Source organism: Artibeus jamaicensis, unplaced genomic scaffold (assembly GCF_021234435.1).
Source record: "Artibeus jamaicensis isolate MK-2021 breed Jamaican fruit bat unplaced genomic scaffold, CSHL_Jam_final contig_519, whole genome shotgun sequence".
Lineage (NCBI taxonomy): Eukaryota > Metazoa > Chordata > Mammalia > Chiroptera > Phyllostomidae > Artibeus > Artibeus jamaicensis.
This window is the reverse complement of record NW_026521871.1, coordinates 56,024,635-56,042,075: the sequence shown is the minus strand read 5'-3', so window position 1 is coordinate 56,042,075 and position 17,441 is coordinate 56,024,635. Positions and strand designations below refer to the sequence as shown.

The 17,441-nt window shown below is 47.4% G+C and overlaps 1 protein-coding gene across 4 annotated transcripts in view; it reads right to left on the bottom strand.

Moving 5' to 3' along the window:
• RAD54L2 (RAD54 like 2) overlaps nucleotides 1-17,441 on the bottom strand; it is a 78,712-nt gene that overhangs the window by 25,028 nt on the left and 36,243 nt on the right. For all 4 annotated transcript variants that reach the window (XM_037128651.2, XM_037128650.2, XM_037128652.2 and 1 more), the window contains 7 exons: nucleotides 5,337-5,538; nucleotides 4,082-4,221; nucleotides 3,534-3,650; nucleotides 3,004-3,230; nucleotides 2,084-2,266; nucleotides 1,812-1,945; nucleotides 285-481 (listed from right to left, as the gene is read on the bottom strand). In XM_037128651.2, the coding sequence (XP_036984546.2) occupies nucleotides 285-481; nucleotides 1,812-1,945; nucleotides 2,084-2,266; nucleotides 3,004-3,230; nucleotides 3,534-3,650; nucleotides 4,082-4,221; nucleotides 5,337-5,538 (1,200 nt within the window). The remainder of the gene's footprint in view (nucleotides 1-284; nucleotides 482-1,811; nucleotides 1,946-2,083; nucleotides 2,267-3,003; nucleotides 3,231-3,533; nucleotides 3,651-4,081; nucleotides 4,222-5,336; nucleotides 5,539-17,441) is intronic.

Sequence of the window (17,441 nt, the reverse complement as noted above, 5' to 3'; positions counted from 1 at the left end):
GTCCCAGAACGTCACCAGGAGTGGCAAAGGCTGCAAAGGCTCTCCAGTTGCTTGGTGAGAGAAACAGGAGCGGGCAGGGGAGTCTCCTCTGAGCCTTGGCCTGACCACCCGTCCACTGCTCTGAGGGCCAGAAGGTCATCTCACCTACCTCGGGGACCGGGAGTTCTGGTTCAAGACAACATAGCTCGCGTCAACAATGCGTCTTACTGGACGAGGGGCTGTGCACACACTATTTCTTTTTTTCTGAAACACCCCCGAGAGCATCCCCGGAACAAGCTGCCCACCTCTCCGAAACTCCTGCTGTCGATCTTCCTCATCCAGATCAATGATGACCGGGTGAGAACGTTTCTTGGTTTTCTTCGGTCTACCTGTGGCAAAGGATTTCTTCAGGGTGAGGAGTCTGTACATTTCGTACCCCATCAGCAGCACCCCACCCTCTGACACCCAATCAGCCATCACTTTAGCACGAGCTGCCATTGTCCTGTAAGAGTGAACAGAGAGAAGATATTATTGCTTCCACTGCTCACCAGGAAGAATTCCTCACAAGCAAAGCTGCGTCAACGTACATTTAGAATCCTGACTGCCAATGGCATCACGTGGCGGCATCACGTGGCGGCATCACGTGGCAGCATCGCTGCCCGAGGACTTTCCCAGCGTCCTAGAGACACTGACTGCCCTAGAGACACTGACTGGGGAGCTGATGATGGTTAAACAGCAAAGCACAGAAGTGCAATGGCACAAGTCAAGCAAAAGTGACGTCCTCCTTGGATGCACACACCTGACTACAACAGTTGAGGGAGAATTTCAAGTTACTCCCATAATAAATAGAAGGTACTAAAAACCAGGGCAACATCCGGCACTTCGGCCACTCAGGCTCCGGCAAATGAAGAGCCAAGGACAAGAAGTGAAGGAGCAAGAGCAGTGGAGAGCAGATGACACTCGGCCCAGTCCCTGCACTTGTGGACAACTGAGCCCTGGCTGAACTTCACCTCTGCACATGGACTAACTGTCCTGGAACCTGAGGAAGAGCAGGTGGCCTCGGCAGAGACATACCACTGGGAGGAAAGGGAGGCATGGGTAATGGGTCTGGACCAAGAGATACCTTTAGAGTTTTGGAAATTGGGTTGAATACATGGAGTGGAAATACAAATAATTTTAAATAAATCTAAAACAAAAAAGGGTTTGCACCTTTCAAAGTTTAGAAGTTGTACCATTAAAGGTCAACTGTAGATGGGGCTTAAAAGGAGAGACTGGCGAGCTGCTAAGAAAAGAGAAATGTAAAAGGTATAGTCAGAAGATGGAAAGTTTCATTTTATCATATTGAGTTCTTAAAAAATTTTATTTATGAATTTTAGAGACAGAGAGAGCAAGGGAGGTGGGGGGGGAGAAACATCTATTTGCTGTTCCACTTATTTATGCACTCATTGGTTGATTCTTGTATGTGCCACAACTGGGGATCGAACCCCAACCTTGGTGTATGAGGACAATGTTCTAACCAACTGAGCTACCTGGCCAGAGCCTATCATGGTGAGTTTTATTACTATACACCTGGGAAAATGTGACCCTGCACGCAGATTTTTCAGGGAATAAAAGCACCCTCAAGCAGAACAAAAGTTTCCCAGGCTGCGTAACTCTGATGTAACTGAAGAGCTAGGTGGAGGAAGAATGAGTAGCAGGGAAAGAGAGAGGGCTACCTCAAGAAACCAGAAAGGATCCAGGAGGACGGGGCACACACCGGAACAGTCGCCCTGACAGCCCTCCCCGGGGAAGCAGTCTGAAGGAAAGGGCGGGACAGAGGGCGGGCCACCTACTTGTGCTCATCGTTCAGGATGTGAACCTTAAAGAGCCGAGGCTGGACCTCTTCAGGCTTGTTGTCAGCCGGCAGGGCTTCAGGGGCTGGGAGCCACATGTTGAACTCTGCCAGCCAATTCTGAAGAGTATTGACCTGTCAGAAAGCCAAGCCCAGAGAGAGAGAGTTTTAAGGAGCAAGCTCCGAGCTGAGCTCATCCAGCTTGTTAGTGCCCAGGAAGGCATTAACTCAGGGCTCTTTGGAGGGCTAACTGGAGCCTTCCCGAACTCTTACCGGCACAATGGCAAGGACCGTTTTGGCTGGCGTGTGGCGGAAGAGGACGTCAACGAAGGAGATCACTTGCAAGGTTTTTCCCAGACCCATGCTGTGAGCCAGGATACAGCCAAAGCCACTGCTGGTCTTAAACCTCTCCAAGGACTCGACCAGGTTATCATACAGGAACCGGATCCCTCCAATCTGACAAGGAACACACAGGAAGATCACTGGGCTGGCAAAGACCTGGCCTGGGTTCCCTTCACTCTGGAGTTAGTCAGGATTCGGCAAATGAGCAGACATTACACCAGACAGCTGGTGTGAACGGCTACAGGAATCTCCCTGAACCCGGACTAATCTACTGGCTGGTGATGGACTTCTTGGAGGAAACACATAAAAATATTCACCCAGTACGGTGGCCCACCCCAGGCAAGACTGCAGGGGCCAGGTCCTGACGGGGCCTTTCCCTTGGCCTTGCCTGGCTGTTTTGGCCGCTCACTGCAGGGTGGCCCATTCCACAAGGAGCCGGTCTTACTGTTAAGTTCTCACGTTGAGTTAACCTTTGTCTTTATGGAGCTTTCACTCCCTCCTCCCGCTTCCAGGCTCTGGTCAACACAAACTACTTTGCTCCCTCTGACCAGAGAGGCCCTCAGACTTCTGACTCTCACATCTCCTCTGGAGCCACAACTTCCTAACCAAAGCTCTGCTCTCCAGAAACATCTCACGGAAGAAGGCTCAAGATTACTGAGCTAAGAGATCCAGCGCGCTCTGCATGGCAGGGCAACCCCGAGGGTCTTCCCATCCCGTTCGCTGGAAGTCCCGAAGCATAGGCTGTTAGGAAGAAGGACCAGGCCTTTCCAGAAGCTGTTTGTGGTACCAAACAAGTACTTCACAGCAAGGAAGCCAATGGGGACGAAGAAGATAGTCAAGATCTGCTATACCTGATGAGGTTTCACTGCCCGAGCCAACTGCGGGGCCAGAAAAACATTCTCCTCCTCCGGGGGGTGGTTCAGGTTCACGAGCACTCGCCCCAGAGCATCGCGCTGGTTTAGGACGTCGTTCACATGGGTGCCACCCTTCTCCTCTTCCTCGTCCTCCTCACTGACAGACTCACTGCTGTCCACAATGTGCAGGGTGTCCTCCTCCCCAGAGCTCAGCTCAATCACCTCTGAGACAGTCAACAGGACAAAACAAAACAAAGCTCAGGGAGCAGAGGTTATTTACTGTCCATTGTCATAGCAAAGAGGGCGGAAACAAACGCAGGACTTGGTGTCACCCATACACATTGCTCTTGCCCAGCTTCAAGTTAAGACGAGGGAATACCTTACATTTACCAAGAAGACTCAGGGAAATTTGTCATGGACCACAAAGCGAATGAGGAGGGACTGAACTTTTCCATCAAAGGGACGGCTGAGCTCTTGGGGTGGACACTGGCCAGGAGGAAGGAAAGGCACTGCTGGCCTGATCTTACCATCTCGACTGCTTTTTTCATCCTCGCTGCCACTGCTACTGTCCAAACAAATGACTTCCTGGGCCAAGACCTGAGGAGGCAGCTGCGGACCATCACTTGCTCTTAAGACGATTTCCTCTGGGAGGAGATGAAGGGAGTGTCAGATCGCACGTGGCACAAGAGTGCTCTTCACACACTTCACCATCCCGCCCCCTCCACTGCTCTCGCTGGACTGCCCACTGAGGAGAGAGGCAGAAGGCATCTCAAACCTTCAGCCCTCTTTCCAAGTTCCCCTTTCTCCACTGCTTTTTACACCCTAATAGCCGCCTGGCCACTAGAAAAGGTCCTAACCCATTGGCATGGTAAGATCCAAGTGAAGGGGAAAAATCTACAGAACATCAACTTGAGGAGCATACTTTTCATCCATCTGAACTAATGAGAATCTTCTGACCGTGTGTTCCCAAGAAGCTGAATGGCTCGAAGGGTTCCTGAGAGGCTGCGACCTCACCAGATCTACCCTTGACCACTGTGTGCAGCTGAGGGCCTTTGCTGCCACCTGCACAGCTCACCGGGGAGAAACTCCAGGGGAACCGTGGGAATGGGAGCTGCGTAGTCCTTCCTCTGCTGCTCCAGGCGCTTCCTTCTTTCCAGCTCTTCCTGTTGTGCTGCTTTGGTAACTGGCTCCAACTGATCCTCCCGGAGCAGCTTTCTGCATGTTAAAACGAGAGAGTGCTTGGGTTCCCCTGAGACCCGGGCGAGGCAGTGTCACACTACACAGCGCGACCAGCGCTGAGCTCAGAGAGCGGAGGTGGGAGGAGAAGCCACATCAGTCCCAGGAAGCCCACGCGAGGAGCAGGCTCAGGTGGTTTGGGCCTTGTGTGTTTCCATATTAGTTAACTTCCCGACAGATGCCCCTGTCGGCTCATCTCTGCACATATCAGAACAAGAGCAAAACAGAGTAATATGTGATCCACACAGCTGAGAAGCCAATTAAAAACAGAGCTGGTATGTGGAAAGTGGGATTATGGATGATTCTCATATCCTTATTTTCCAAACTTAGAGTGGTATTTTGAAGTTATCATTATGTTTTAAAAAAGGAAAAACAAGGACAAGAGGAGAAAAAAAATACCATTTATCTCTTTGGTAGATGGAGGGGCTGTTGAGGATTTGGGTAGTTACAGAAGTTCATATCTGCTGATCTCTTCCTTTCTTTTTTATAAGGTTTTATTTATTTATTTTTAGACAGAGGGGGAGAGAGAAAGAGAGAGAAACGTCAATGTGTGGTTACCCCTCCTGTGTCCCCTACTGGGGACCTGGCCTGCAACCTAGGCATGTGCCCTGACTGGGAATCAAACCAGGGACCCTTGGGTTTGCAGGCCAGCACTCAATCTACTGAGCCACACCAGCTAAGGCCACATCTGCTGATTTCTTAGCTCAAGGAAAAAGCCCTACTTGGAACAGACAGTCCCTTGCCGACTGAAGTTGAATTGTAAGATGACAACTCAGCTTCTTTCATCTCCTCTTGTTTTGAGACATAAGGAAAAACAGAGGAAGAAACAGGGTCCAACCAGGGACCCCACTGTGCTTGGGGTCTCCGGAGCTGGAGACCTGCCTCCCTCTAGCGCGTCCTCTGCCGGCCCAGCCCAGCCCGCTGGGCCTGAGCTGCGTCTCCACTAGTCACTCAGGAGCACAGCTTACACTTTACTTTTCTCCTTGAAAAGAAGGACACTACTGCTCAAACCAGTCCTCCTGATACTTACAGCCTTCGAGTGAAGGGGACACCTCCCCTCGCCCCCAGCCCCTCCAACCCAGAGCACAGCTCACCGTATGTTTCTCCTCATGTGGGAGGGCTTCTGAGCCCTCTTCCTTTTGGGGTCCTCGGAGGCCAGGCTCTGGCCTTGGTGGTGCCTAAGCTGCTCTGAAGGCTCAGACTGAGATGAGGTAGTTGAAGTGCACCGTGGTGGCCGCTGCCCATCTTCCCCCAGAGGGACACACTCCGTGCCACACATGTCTTCCAGGGACGGGTCTAAGAAGACAAGGAGAGAGAGGTGCCAGGGACCATCTTTCACTGGGGAGGAAATGAGTTCTGAGGCCAGACACACCTGGGCTCAAACTTCCGCTCAGCAACCCCTCAGCTGGAGATCTAAGGCAAGTTACTTACATCTCTCTGAGCCTCAGCGGACGTGTCTAGAACGTGAGGGCAGTGATGCCCATGCTCCAGAGCTATTGTGAGGACTAAACAGAACACATGCCTGGCACCAAGCCTGGCCCAGGGGAGGCTCACAAAAAAAATGAGAGCCAACCATAGTCTAGCTATAATTTTGTGATTAAAGGCAGGAAGCTTCATGGCCTCAGAACGCTCAGAAAGGGATGGCTGGGTTCCAAATGCAGCTCACACGCACTTGTGTGACACCAAGAAAGTCTCATCTGCCAGCAAGGAGGAGCCTTTCAGGCCCTTCTTGTGTCCACTCATTCCATTCCCCAGCCACCTAAGGAGGGCCCACAGCCCAGCAGGCACTGTCGTAGAAGTTTCAAGGAGTACTTACACACCTCCTTCCCTTTACGAAGTTTGTTTTCTAGACAATCTGATTAAAAAATGGGCAGAGGACCTGAACAGACATTTCTTCAGAGAACATAGAGACAGCCAATATGCATATGAAAGATGCTCACCATCACTAATCATCAGAGAGATGCAAATTAAAACCACAGTGAGATATCGTCTCACACTGGTCAGAATGGCCATCATCAAGACATGAACAAACAACAAGTGCTGGCGAGGATGTGGACAAAGGGGAGCCCTTGCGCACAGTTGGTGGGAATACAGATTAGTGTAGCCACTGTGGAAAATAGTATGCAGATTCCTCAAAAAGTTAAAAATAAAACTACCTTATGACCCAGCAAATCCCACTTCTGGGTATTTATCCAGAGAAATCCAAAACACTAATTTGAAAAGATACCTGCACCCCTATATTCACTTCAGCATGACTGACAATCGCCAAGATGTAGAAGCAACCTAGTGTCTATTCATAGACAACGAGACAAAGATACAACAGAATGGGACTCAGCTGTAAAAAAGGATGAAGTCTTACCATTTGTGACAGCATGGATGGACCTAGAGGACATTATGCTAAGTGACATAAGTCAGACAGAAAAAAACAAAGACCGTAAGATTTCACTTAGATGTGGGATCTGAAAAACAAAGTAAATGAACAAACAAAACTGAAACAAACTCATAGATATAGAGAATAAACTGACAGCTGCCAGATGGGGGGAGCTTGGGGGGCTGGCTGACAAGGTGAACGGATGAGGAAGTACAAGCTGGCAGTTAGAAGACAGTCACAGGGCTGCACAGTACGGCTTAGGGGGCAGAGCTGACAATACTGTGTAGGTTCAGATGGCACGAGACTCACGGGGGGGGGGGTCACTTCCTAAGTACGTGAATGTCTAACCACTGCTGTACACCTGAAACTGACAGAATATTAAATGTCAAATGTAGCGTTAAGTTTTTCAAAAATTTTTTTAATTTTTAAAAAGATTTTATTTATTTTTATTTTTTAGACAAAAGGAAAGGGAGAGAGAAAGAGAGACAGAAACATCAGTGTGTGGTTGCCTCTCATGTGGCCCCCACTGGGGACCTGGCCCGCAACCCAGGCATGTGCCCTGACTGGGAATCGAACTGGTGACCCTTTGGTTCACAGCCCGCACTCAATCCACTGAGCTACACCAGCCAGGGTGAATTTTTTTCAATAATAAAACAAACTATTTTTAAAAGAATGCCATGTGCCAACTGCATTTGGTGTCATTACAAACACCCCATCTGAGACTGCAGACCACATCTTTGTTCCAACCCTCAGCACAAGTCAGCCACCAGACAGCCCCCACCGCCTCTGCACGCCTGCTTAGAGTTCGGCCTCACACACATCCCAGCACCTGCCAGGTTCCCAGCCCCGCGTCAAGGCACAGCGGAGTCGTCCACACGGGGAAACACAAGTACAGTGAGGTGAGTGCCTAGCAGCAACACCTGGGGAAAGGACACCTGATCCAACCCTGCTTATTAGCACTGGGTATGAGGATGCTTCCTTGGGGAAGGTAAGACCTGTGCTTAATCTAATAGAATTAGGTAGGTACCAGCTAGTAAAGGAGGAAAGAAAGAACATTCTGAGCAGCTATAGGAGCATAAGCAAAAGGAACACGCTTTAAACAAGGTGGAGCGACTAGGAAAATGCATGCCGCTCAGTGCAGGCTAATTCTAAATGAGGAGGCGCAGCAGCAGTAGGAGCCTTCCGACCCCATAGCCACCTCCCTGTCTCTCCCCAGGAGCCTTCCTGGAAGTTGGCACAGAAGTCAACCCTTGTCCCAGGAGGACTACTTCCAAGGCCTCTTCTTCCTGGCACCTATACCCCACTGCCTCAAGTTTGAGTGCGAAGGGGACGCCAAGGCGGCCACTGCCAGAGTGGAGGGCAGAGGGGACAGGTGGTGAGGACGTGCGTGCACACACGCACACACACTCACGGGTTCACCCAGGGCCATTCACTCCTCTGCAGCAGCGCTGGGAGCATCTTCTGGGCCTTTGCTCTGAGAGACCCTGAAGGTTTCAGGCAGATAACCTCTGCTTTTGAAGAGCAAAGGAGAAACAGCCAGGGGAGGCACCGGACAAAAAACACTTGTGATGGACCCTGCAATACCATTAACGGGGGCAAGAGGAGGAAACATCACAGGCCACTCTCCATTCCCACCGGATCCACAGCAGGCCTTTTCCAAAAGGCCCCCAGAGATGGCAGAGTGGGGGTGGCAGGAAGCCCAGGGGCACATCACACCTGCTGAAGAAGCAAGGTGCTGTTGCTCCGGTGTCCAAAAGACGTGAGAACTAAAGAGAAGCTCTAAGTGGAGGTGTAAGTCGGGCTAGCCGCACCCCAAATTCACCACTCCCACCCCACATTTCCTCCTGAGGCAGGCACCATAGAGGAAAGCTCCGCAATCTCTGTTTTCCTTAAGATCCGTCGTTCCTTCAGGCCGCCCCACCCTCCAAAGAGCTAATACTTCCATGGCACTGTCACCTAATGGTATTGTCACCTGCCTCCTATCACGCAGCCCTAAAAAACGAGGCCACCAAAGTCTTCCTCCCAAAGGAACAGGTGTCTGGACAGCAGGCTCCCTGACAACTGCTAACTGGCCACGTTCACCACACTGCACTTAGGCCCGCACACCAGTTACACTTGGGGCTGGGTTGGCACACTTCAACTTGGTGTTTTGGTGGGTCCTCTGGTTTTGATAATGACCTTTGATGTCCTCCTGGGCTTAAGGCCTTTTGTTTTGTTTCTGTTTCACAAGCAAATTTATTGAGTAGCCACTAGGAGAAACAGCTGGAGGCTAGGTTGTGAGAGAGAAGGCAGGTAAATCAGAACCAGAGTATAGCAGGTAGGCCAAGGAACTTGTTGCCAACTGTTGTATTTCTTTTTCCTAGTTTTTGCCTTGCAGAGTGACTGTTCCTGGGAGTAGAAAGAACAGAACCTGATAGCCTTTCAATATTACAGACAAATTCACTATCAAACATTCCAGGTGGTGAGGACTGGCTGTGAATTCCTGCTGCATGGGGCAGAACATGGCCAAGTGAGGTAGCAGTCTAAAAATGATTAGGTCCAGCATATAAAATTCACACGCACACTTAGTTCAAACAGTCCTCCCCTTTCCTTTATAAAGATGACGCAGGTCTAAACCAGCTCCTTACCACCCAGCATTCTTTGAAGGAATCCTCAGCTTCCGGGTTCAACAGCTACAGTCTGCTTGTTAGCAAGCTTTAGTTTAAGGACGTGCTAATATTGAAAGTTGCTGTCACACAAGTCAGAGTCGCACGAGTGCTCCACTGCCGCTTCATGATGCTGTGAAATGACTGGTTTCCCCACGCCATCATGCCACATCTTAAACTACTCTTAATGGTAACACTGTTGTTTTAAAATTTCTACAAATGATTTTTCCCTAAATCAAAATATAACTTTTTTTAAAAGATTTTATTTATAGAGAGAGGGGAAGGGAAGGAGAGAGGAAGAGAAACATCAATATGTGGATGCCTCTCGCACGCCCCCTACTGGGGACCTGGCCCACAACCCAGGCATGTGCCCTGACTGGGAACTGAACCGGCAACCATTTGGTTGGCAGGCTGGCACTCAACCCATTGAGCCACACCAGCGATGGCAAAATGTAACTTTCACTATGTGCTCCTTTGTACTTTCTAAATATTGAACCATGTGATTCTAAAACCTAATCAAAATAATTAAGTTTCAAGAAATAGCCCTCCCCCAAAGCCTAGATTTTAATTCACCAAGAGCCACTGAGGAAAAAAGGAGAAAAGGTTCAACAAGGAGGTAAAGAGACATGAGCTTTGTTAGGCAAAAAAGAAAACTTAGTGTCTGCATGGTTTAAAAGTCAGTGACTACTACCACACAAGTTCAGCATCATCGAGTCAGATCTGGTTGCAAATACACCCCTGAACTTTCTCTTTCACGTGAGCCAGCCCCAAGCGGTAATCACCAGAGCTATATAAACACCACTGAATACTTACACAAGCTTCTCAGGAATGAGTTATGAAAACCACCAAGACGAGTATGACTGGGCAAACAAGTGGCTTTGAAAGAAAAACCCCTGTGTCTCGTTCACTCGGTGTGCAAGGTCCAAACACTTCCAGGGCCTTTTCCCCAGCCATTGCATCCCTTCTTCCTCCTCAGCCCGTCTATGTGAACAAAGTCGGTGGGTCCCACGTCTCACCACGGGCCTTCTGGCCCGATGCAGTAGGATGAGGTGGCACCACCTGTGACGCACATGTGCCACAGCAGTGAAACCCGAATCTGAACACACCTTGGTTCCTCGGTCCAGTTTGCAAAATTACAGGACAAAGAACACTGTTAAACTTGGCAAGCAAGACCACAGGGGTGTGATCAACAGAATCTAGAAAGGCGCAAAACTACAGAACAAGTGAATCCTTTAATTCTACAAATAGTTGCAAGGAAAAAAGAAAATGAAAAAGAGCTAGGGAAAGCTTATGAGTATATATCAAAGAGATTTAAAGACAAATCAACTCGATGTGGACCTTGTAGAAATTTTAATAAATTAACAGTAAAAATAATTTTTAAAAAGGTAATCAGGAGTTTTCTGGATATTTTATAAGAAATATTAAGTTAAAAAATTTAGGTGTGATAGCATACTGTTTTTGGTTTGTCTTTTTTTTCTTTTTAGGACTTATGTATGAGAAAGCAGAGTAAACATACCCTGAAGCTTTTACAGATAAAATGTTATATGTTAAGGATCTACTGCCAAATAATCCCCAGCTGGCGATGAGACAAGACCAGTCCTGGACTAGCAACTACTGAAGAGAGTACAGGGACACGAGGTTCATCTTCCCATTGTCTCTATTTTATTAAATTGTTTCAGATTTTCAAGAATAAAAAAATTCATGATTCTTTTAAATTTTAGAAGTATTTTAAATGTTTAGTTGTGTTCCCCTGTTATCCCATCAGGAGACCCAGGGTTGAGGTGCAGGGAGGAAGAAGCACTCTGGCGCCCCACAGCCCAGGGTGAGGTCTCAGGCCTGTGGCCTTGGGCTGTGACAGTCACCAGCGCCTCTCTGCTTTTCCCCTCTCTCCCTTCTGCGGGACAGAAACAGAGCAAGTGGGCGGGAGGTGGGCAGCCCCACCCCCCACTGCTAGTTTTACTGGAGAATCAGTCGCAACAGGCACCGATCTCTGAACTATTTAGTCTCAACGTTTCCACTTTTGTTAATAAATATACATTTACATACTTTATACTGGCAATCAAAGAATATACAACATCTTGTGTTAGATATAAATATTTCCTGCACACTGTCCACACACATGCCACTTAATGGCAGGCTCTCAGTGTGCCAGAGGATGCTGGGTCACCCCCCTGCTGCAGGGCACCTGGCTGTTCATTATTCTTTGCTGCATCTATGGTGGCATAAGTATCTGTGTACAAATTATTTTTTCCTATTGATTTATTTATTTGTGGCACAATCCACAAATCCACTTCTGTGGTACAATGTGGTAGAGCTGGAGAAATGAGTAAAGAGTTTTAATGTTTAGGAATTGGTCAAGTTTCCCATGAGGGTCAAACAGGGAACACCTTAGGTGTTGTGGGCCAGAGGGCCTTGACCGCAACACAGTTGTGCCACGTAGCTCGAAAGCAGCCACACACGGTGTAGCTGTGTCCCAGTAAAACTTCATTTACAGAAACAGGCTGAAACACTTCTGACAATGAACAAAACGGGAGGACTCACACTTCCTGGTTTCAAAACTTACTACAAAGCTACAGGAATCAAGACTGTATGGTACTGGCATAAAGACAGACATATAGACCAATGGGAAAAAAACCTTAAAGCCCAGACAAAAATTCTCACATATATGTTCAAATGATTTTCAACAAGAGTACCAGTATCATTCAATAGGAAAAAGACAGTATTTTCAGCAAATGCTGCTGAGAAAACTGGATATTCACATGCAAAAGAATGAAACTGGTACCTTACCTTATACCATATAGAAAAATTAATTTCAAATGGATCGAAGACCTAAATATAAAACCTAAAATTATAAAACTCACAAGAAAACATAGCAGAAAAGCTTCATGACAATGGATTTGGCAATGATTTCTTGGACATGACACCAAAAGATGTAGGCAATAAAAGAAAAAAAAGGCAAACTGGACTTCATTGAAATTTCGTGCATCAAGAGATGCTATCGAGGTGGGAGAGATACAGGGGTCATGGTGATAGGGAAAAAGATGCTATCAACAGAGCAAAAGGCAAGCCAGGGAATGGGAGAAAATACTTGCAAATCACACAGATGATAAGGGCTTAATATCTAGAATATATAAAGAGCTCCTAAAACTTAACAACAAAAAGACTAATTCAAAATGAGCAAAGGACACGAGCAGACATTTCTCCAAAGAAGATGTACAAATGACCAATAAACACATGAAAAGATGCTCAACATCTTTAGTCATTAGGCAAATATAAATCAAAACTACAATAAATACTACCTCACACCTATTAAGATGGCTACTATTACAAAATAGAAGTGTTAAGAAAAAAAAAAAAACAGGAGAAGAGAAAAAATGTGTTAGCAAGGACAAGGAGAAACCAGAACCCTTGAGAACAGTTGGTGGGAACCTAAAAGGGTCCAGCTGCTGTGGACACCCGTGTGGGGTTCCACCCCAAATTAGATACAGAATTACAAGATGACGCAGCCCTGCCACTTCGGGGTGTATACTCCAAAGAGCTGAAAGCAGGGTCTCTAAGAAATATTTAAACACCCACGTTCACGGCAGTATTTACAAAAGCTACAACACGGAAGCAACCCAATGTCCATCAATAGATGAAAAAATAAGCAAAATATGATATACACATGCAATGGAATTTTAGTCAGCCTTGAAAGAAATTCTGACACATACTACAATGTGGATGAACCTTGAGGATGTTATGTTAAATAAAATATGCCAGTCACAAAAGACAAACACTGTGATTTCACTTATACGAGATACTTGAGTAGCTGAAGTCATAGAGACGGAAGGTAGAACAGTGGTTCCCAAGGGCTGGGGAAGGACATAGCGGAGACTGATTATTAAATGGGTACAGAGTGTCAGTAGGGAGTGATGAAATGGTTACACAATAATGTAAATGTACTTAACACCACTGGATGATATACCGCAAATGACCAAAATGATAAAATTTAAGTTATGTATATTTTAACACACACACACACACACACACACACACACACACACACACACAGAGTTGGCTTAGTCGTTATGCAGAGTTAAAGAAGTCAGACACAAAGGGCCACATACTACGTGATTCCATTAACAGAAACGCCCAGGACAGACAGAAAGGAGGGCAGGAGCAAGTGATGCTTATTATGAGTAATAGGGTTTTCTTTTGGGGTAATGAAAATGTTTTGAATTAAACACAGCAGTGGTGGGTGTTCAAACTTATGAATATACTAAAAAAAAAATCACTAAACTGTACACTTTAAAATGGTAAATTATATCTCAGTAAGAATATATACATATATAAATATATATATAATATTTTTTAAGTGGGCTCAGGAGAGGAGCCCAGGGTCATCCACGCTCTGCCTGGGGACAGGGTCCAGAGGCAGTGGAAACACCTTTGGAGCTCCAGGGAGCTCCCAGGAAGCTGAAGAAGCAGAAGTCAGGGCTCAGGGCAGTTTATAGGAATGCAATTCTGGAGAAGAGAATTGTATGGGGGAAGGCGGGGAGGACAGAAGTCTCAGAGAAGGACTCTGAGTGCAGGCATCACTGGACACGCACAGGCTGAGGTCACTAGGCTCACCAGATCACAGCGGTGACTGGCTTGAGAGCAGAACGGTGCAGTCTACAGTACTAGGGAAAGAGCAGGGCAAGGGGATTTGGGGGTTCCAGTGCTGCCATAGTGGAAACATTTCATTAACATCCTAATACCCTCAATAAATTCAATTAGCCCTGGCCAGTGTGGCTCAGCAGGTTGGAGCGTTGTCCCTTAAACCTAAGAGTCACAGGTTCAGTTCCCAGTGAGGACACATGCCTAGGTTGCAGGTTTGGTCCCAGGTCAGGGTGCATGTGAGAGGCAAGCAATCGATGTTTCTTTTTCACATTGATGTTTCTCTCCCTCCCTTCCCTTCTCTCTAAAATCAATAAGCATATCCGCAGGTGAAGGTAAAAAATACAGAAGTTGAAAAATAAAAAAATAAATCTAACTTAAATAATTGTCTATTAACAACCCTACCATGTAGCCGAGACAATAAAAAGGTGTCCCCAGGCATAAGAACGACACTCCAGAGCAGGGATGTCAAACTCATTTTCACTGGGGGCCACATCAGCCTCGAGGTTGCCTTCAAAGGTCCAAAATAATTTTAGGACTGTATAAAATGTAACTAGTCCTTAACCGTTAAGGAGTTGAAATTACATTCAGCTCTCGCAGTTGCGGGGCTGGTGCGTCCCCCAGTGAAAATGAGTTCGACACCCCTGCTCTGTGGCCAGACCTATGGCAGACCCTCCCTGACAGAGCCTGAGACCAAGCACCCATGCCACCTGCAGGGAGACAGCACTCGGAGGCGGGGTGCCGCTGAGTCGGACTTGGGAACCATCTTGGGCTCTTCACAGATTAGTATTATACGAGAGCGTAAAACCAAGGCCCTCCAAGTTCAAGGTGATCAAACGTAATTGAACTGTCTGCTAAAATCAGAATGAACATTCTTCAGAGGAACGTAACAGAATACAGACTCTCTATAATGTACTATGCACAAAGACTATTATTTAATTAGCAATTTTCAAATATGCAAAGAAGCAGGAGAATGTGATCTATAGTCAAGAAATATTCAACCAAGAGAAACCTAGACGGCCAAGGTATCAGCCTGTCAGCCGCACCCTTCCTGCAGAGCTTCCCATAGTAACTGACCATAAGGAATAATAAATGTTATTCATCTATTTATAAAACTTGCCATCTTATTTTTTCTTTTTTTTAAAGATTTTATTTATTTATCTTTAGAGGGGAAGGGAAGGAGAGAGGGAGAGAAATATCAATGTACGGTTGCCTCTCGTGCATCCCCTGCTGGGAACTGGCCTGCAACCCAGGCATGTGCCCTGACTGGGAATTGAACTGTGATCCTTTGGTTCACAGGCCCGTGCTCAATCCACTGAGCTACACCAGCCAGGCTAACTATTTTATTTTAAGATTTTATTTATTACTTTTTAGAGAGAGGGGAAGGGAAGGAGAAAGAGAGGGAGAGAAACATCAATATGTAGTTCTCTCTCGAGTGCCCCCCACTGGGGACCTGGCCCATAACCCAGGCATGTGCGCTGACTGGGAATGGAACCAGTGAGCTTTTGGTTCACAGGCTGGCACTCAGTCCACTGAGCCACACCAGCCTGTTTTAAATCAGTAGGTTTGGGGGAGACTTATGACACAAACTAGTAACTGACACAGAAACTCAGTACCTGGGGTGCTACCACGATAAAAAAAAATAGATAAAACACACCACTGTGTCTGGGATCAAGTGGTGAGTGGAAGATGGAAGGGCCACGAGGAGACTAGTAGAAGCAACCCCACACTGAGCTGTCACCACACAATAAGAAAGGGAACCCCACTGCCCTGAGGCAGAAGGTACAGCAAGAGACAGGTTCTATCTGGAAGCAGCTGTAGCTAATCTAAGAGCAACGTGCAACCCAAGGCATCTGGTGACTGGCACTTCCTGGCCTTCAACCAGCTTCCTACGGGGACAGTCCTTCCTTGCACTCTGCCAAAGGTCTCAAGTGACAAAAGGCTGGCACTCTGTCCTCGAGAGCACCCCTCCCAATCTTACCTCCAAGGGTCTCTCATCTCTCTAGAAGAGATTTTCAAAGGGATCTTAATGGGAAAACAGAGGTAACAGAATGTTTCCTTGTTTCCCAACATGCAAGTAATCCAAATATGAGGGAAATAAAAATAGAAGTAAAGCCTCCAGCAAATTATTCCTGGAAACCTCAGAGTCACCGAAGGGCCAGTGCTTCCCCGACCTGCCACTCAGCACCGCAGGGAGTAAGTGGTTCTGGACGCCGCGGCAGCTTGATGTTCTACAGCCAGAGAGGCGCCGGGCCTGGAGTGGCGTCAGGGCCATGTCACCCCACTGGGCTTCCTGCCCTTCTCAGGGTCTCCGACTGGCAGCCTCTGTCAAGAGGGCTAGACAGCCCTCTCCTAGCATTTCCAGTGAGCCTGAGAGTGGAGAGTCAGAGGGGCAAACAGGACCTCTTATCTGCAAAGTGGAGATTTTAAAAGAAGAATGAAGAGAATAAGCCTTTTTGCAGCCTTGGGGGATTATGGCCCTGCCCCCCACAGATCAGGCAGGTCAAGCCCCACACTGCTGTTCAAGTTACCCCTATTCTCCCTCCTGGAAATCCATTTTAAATGGTGGCAGAGGCAAGAATCCTGCACAAAGTTTCCATAATATGCAAACTCCACTAGAGTATCCACAATACACAAAAGGAAAACAGGAGGGCAAAGAGAAACACAAACCACTCATTCTACTTTCATTTGAGAGGGGACTTGGGCACACACACTAAGGTGATAATCCTCCAAATCTGTAACTGTTGTGTCTGTCCACCTGAGAGTAAAAGACAGTAAACTGGTTCTAGACCAACAAGGCTTGCTAGTAACCTCGGGGGAGGGGAGATCAACAGAGCTCAGTTGACTTTTCCATTCTAGTGACAAATGCTGTGTAGCACTGACGCTACAAACCACAAAAAAAGTAACACCATGAAAATTCCCATACGGATTCAGTAGTTGAAAAGGGCTGTGAACAAAGACTGGCTTCGCAAGCACAGCATCAGGCTTAGTAGCAGACACCACCCTGGGAAATGAGAGAATGCTGCAGTGCGTACTTTCTTTCTTCCCCAAATGCACGAACATACAGCCACTGGGCCAGTCAGGAATCTCTGATCTGAATGCAGAGATCAGGATAAACTGAGGAGCAGAAGCTGTGGAGGCAGGGCCCAGTGAGCAGTTCCCGCTCCAGTCTGAAGAGAGCACCATTTCCCCTGTCACCTATGACTGAAAAACAATTTTTAAAGAGAGAGCATCATCTGAAGTCACACCTTGGCAAACGGTAAACTTCTGAATGCCACAGACCTGCGGGACTGTCTCACCAGACCCTTAAACGTCAACTCCGAAGGCAAAAAGCCGGAGCTGTAAACTCTGGTCACGAAAGGCAGGTAAGCCCTCTCTGGCAGCCCGTGTTCAAAATAAGGCAGCAAGCCTCCTGGTTGGGGCCAGAGAAAATTGAAAGGAAATAAGCACTTATCTGGGCTCACTGCAGCTTTGCCTCCTGATGAGTAAAAAGAAAGGAACAAGGAGAAGAGTGGCTGGAACAAAAGTAATGTGGAGGAGAGGGG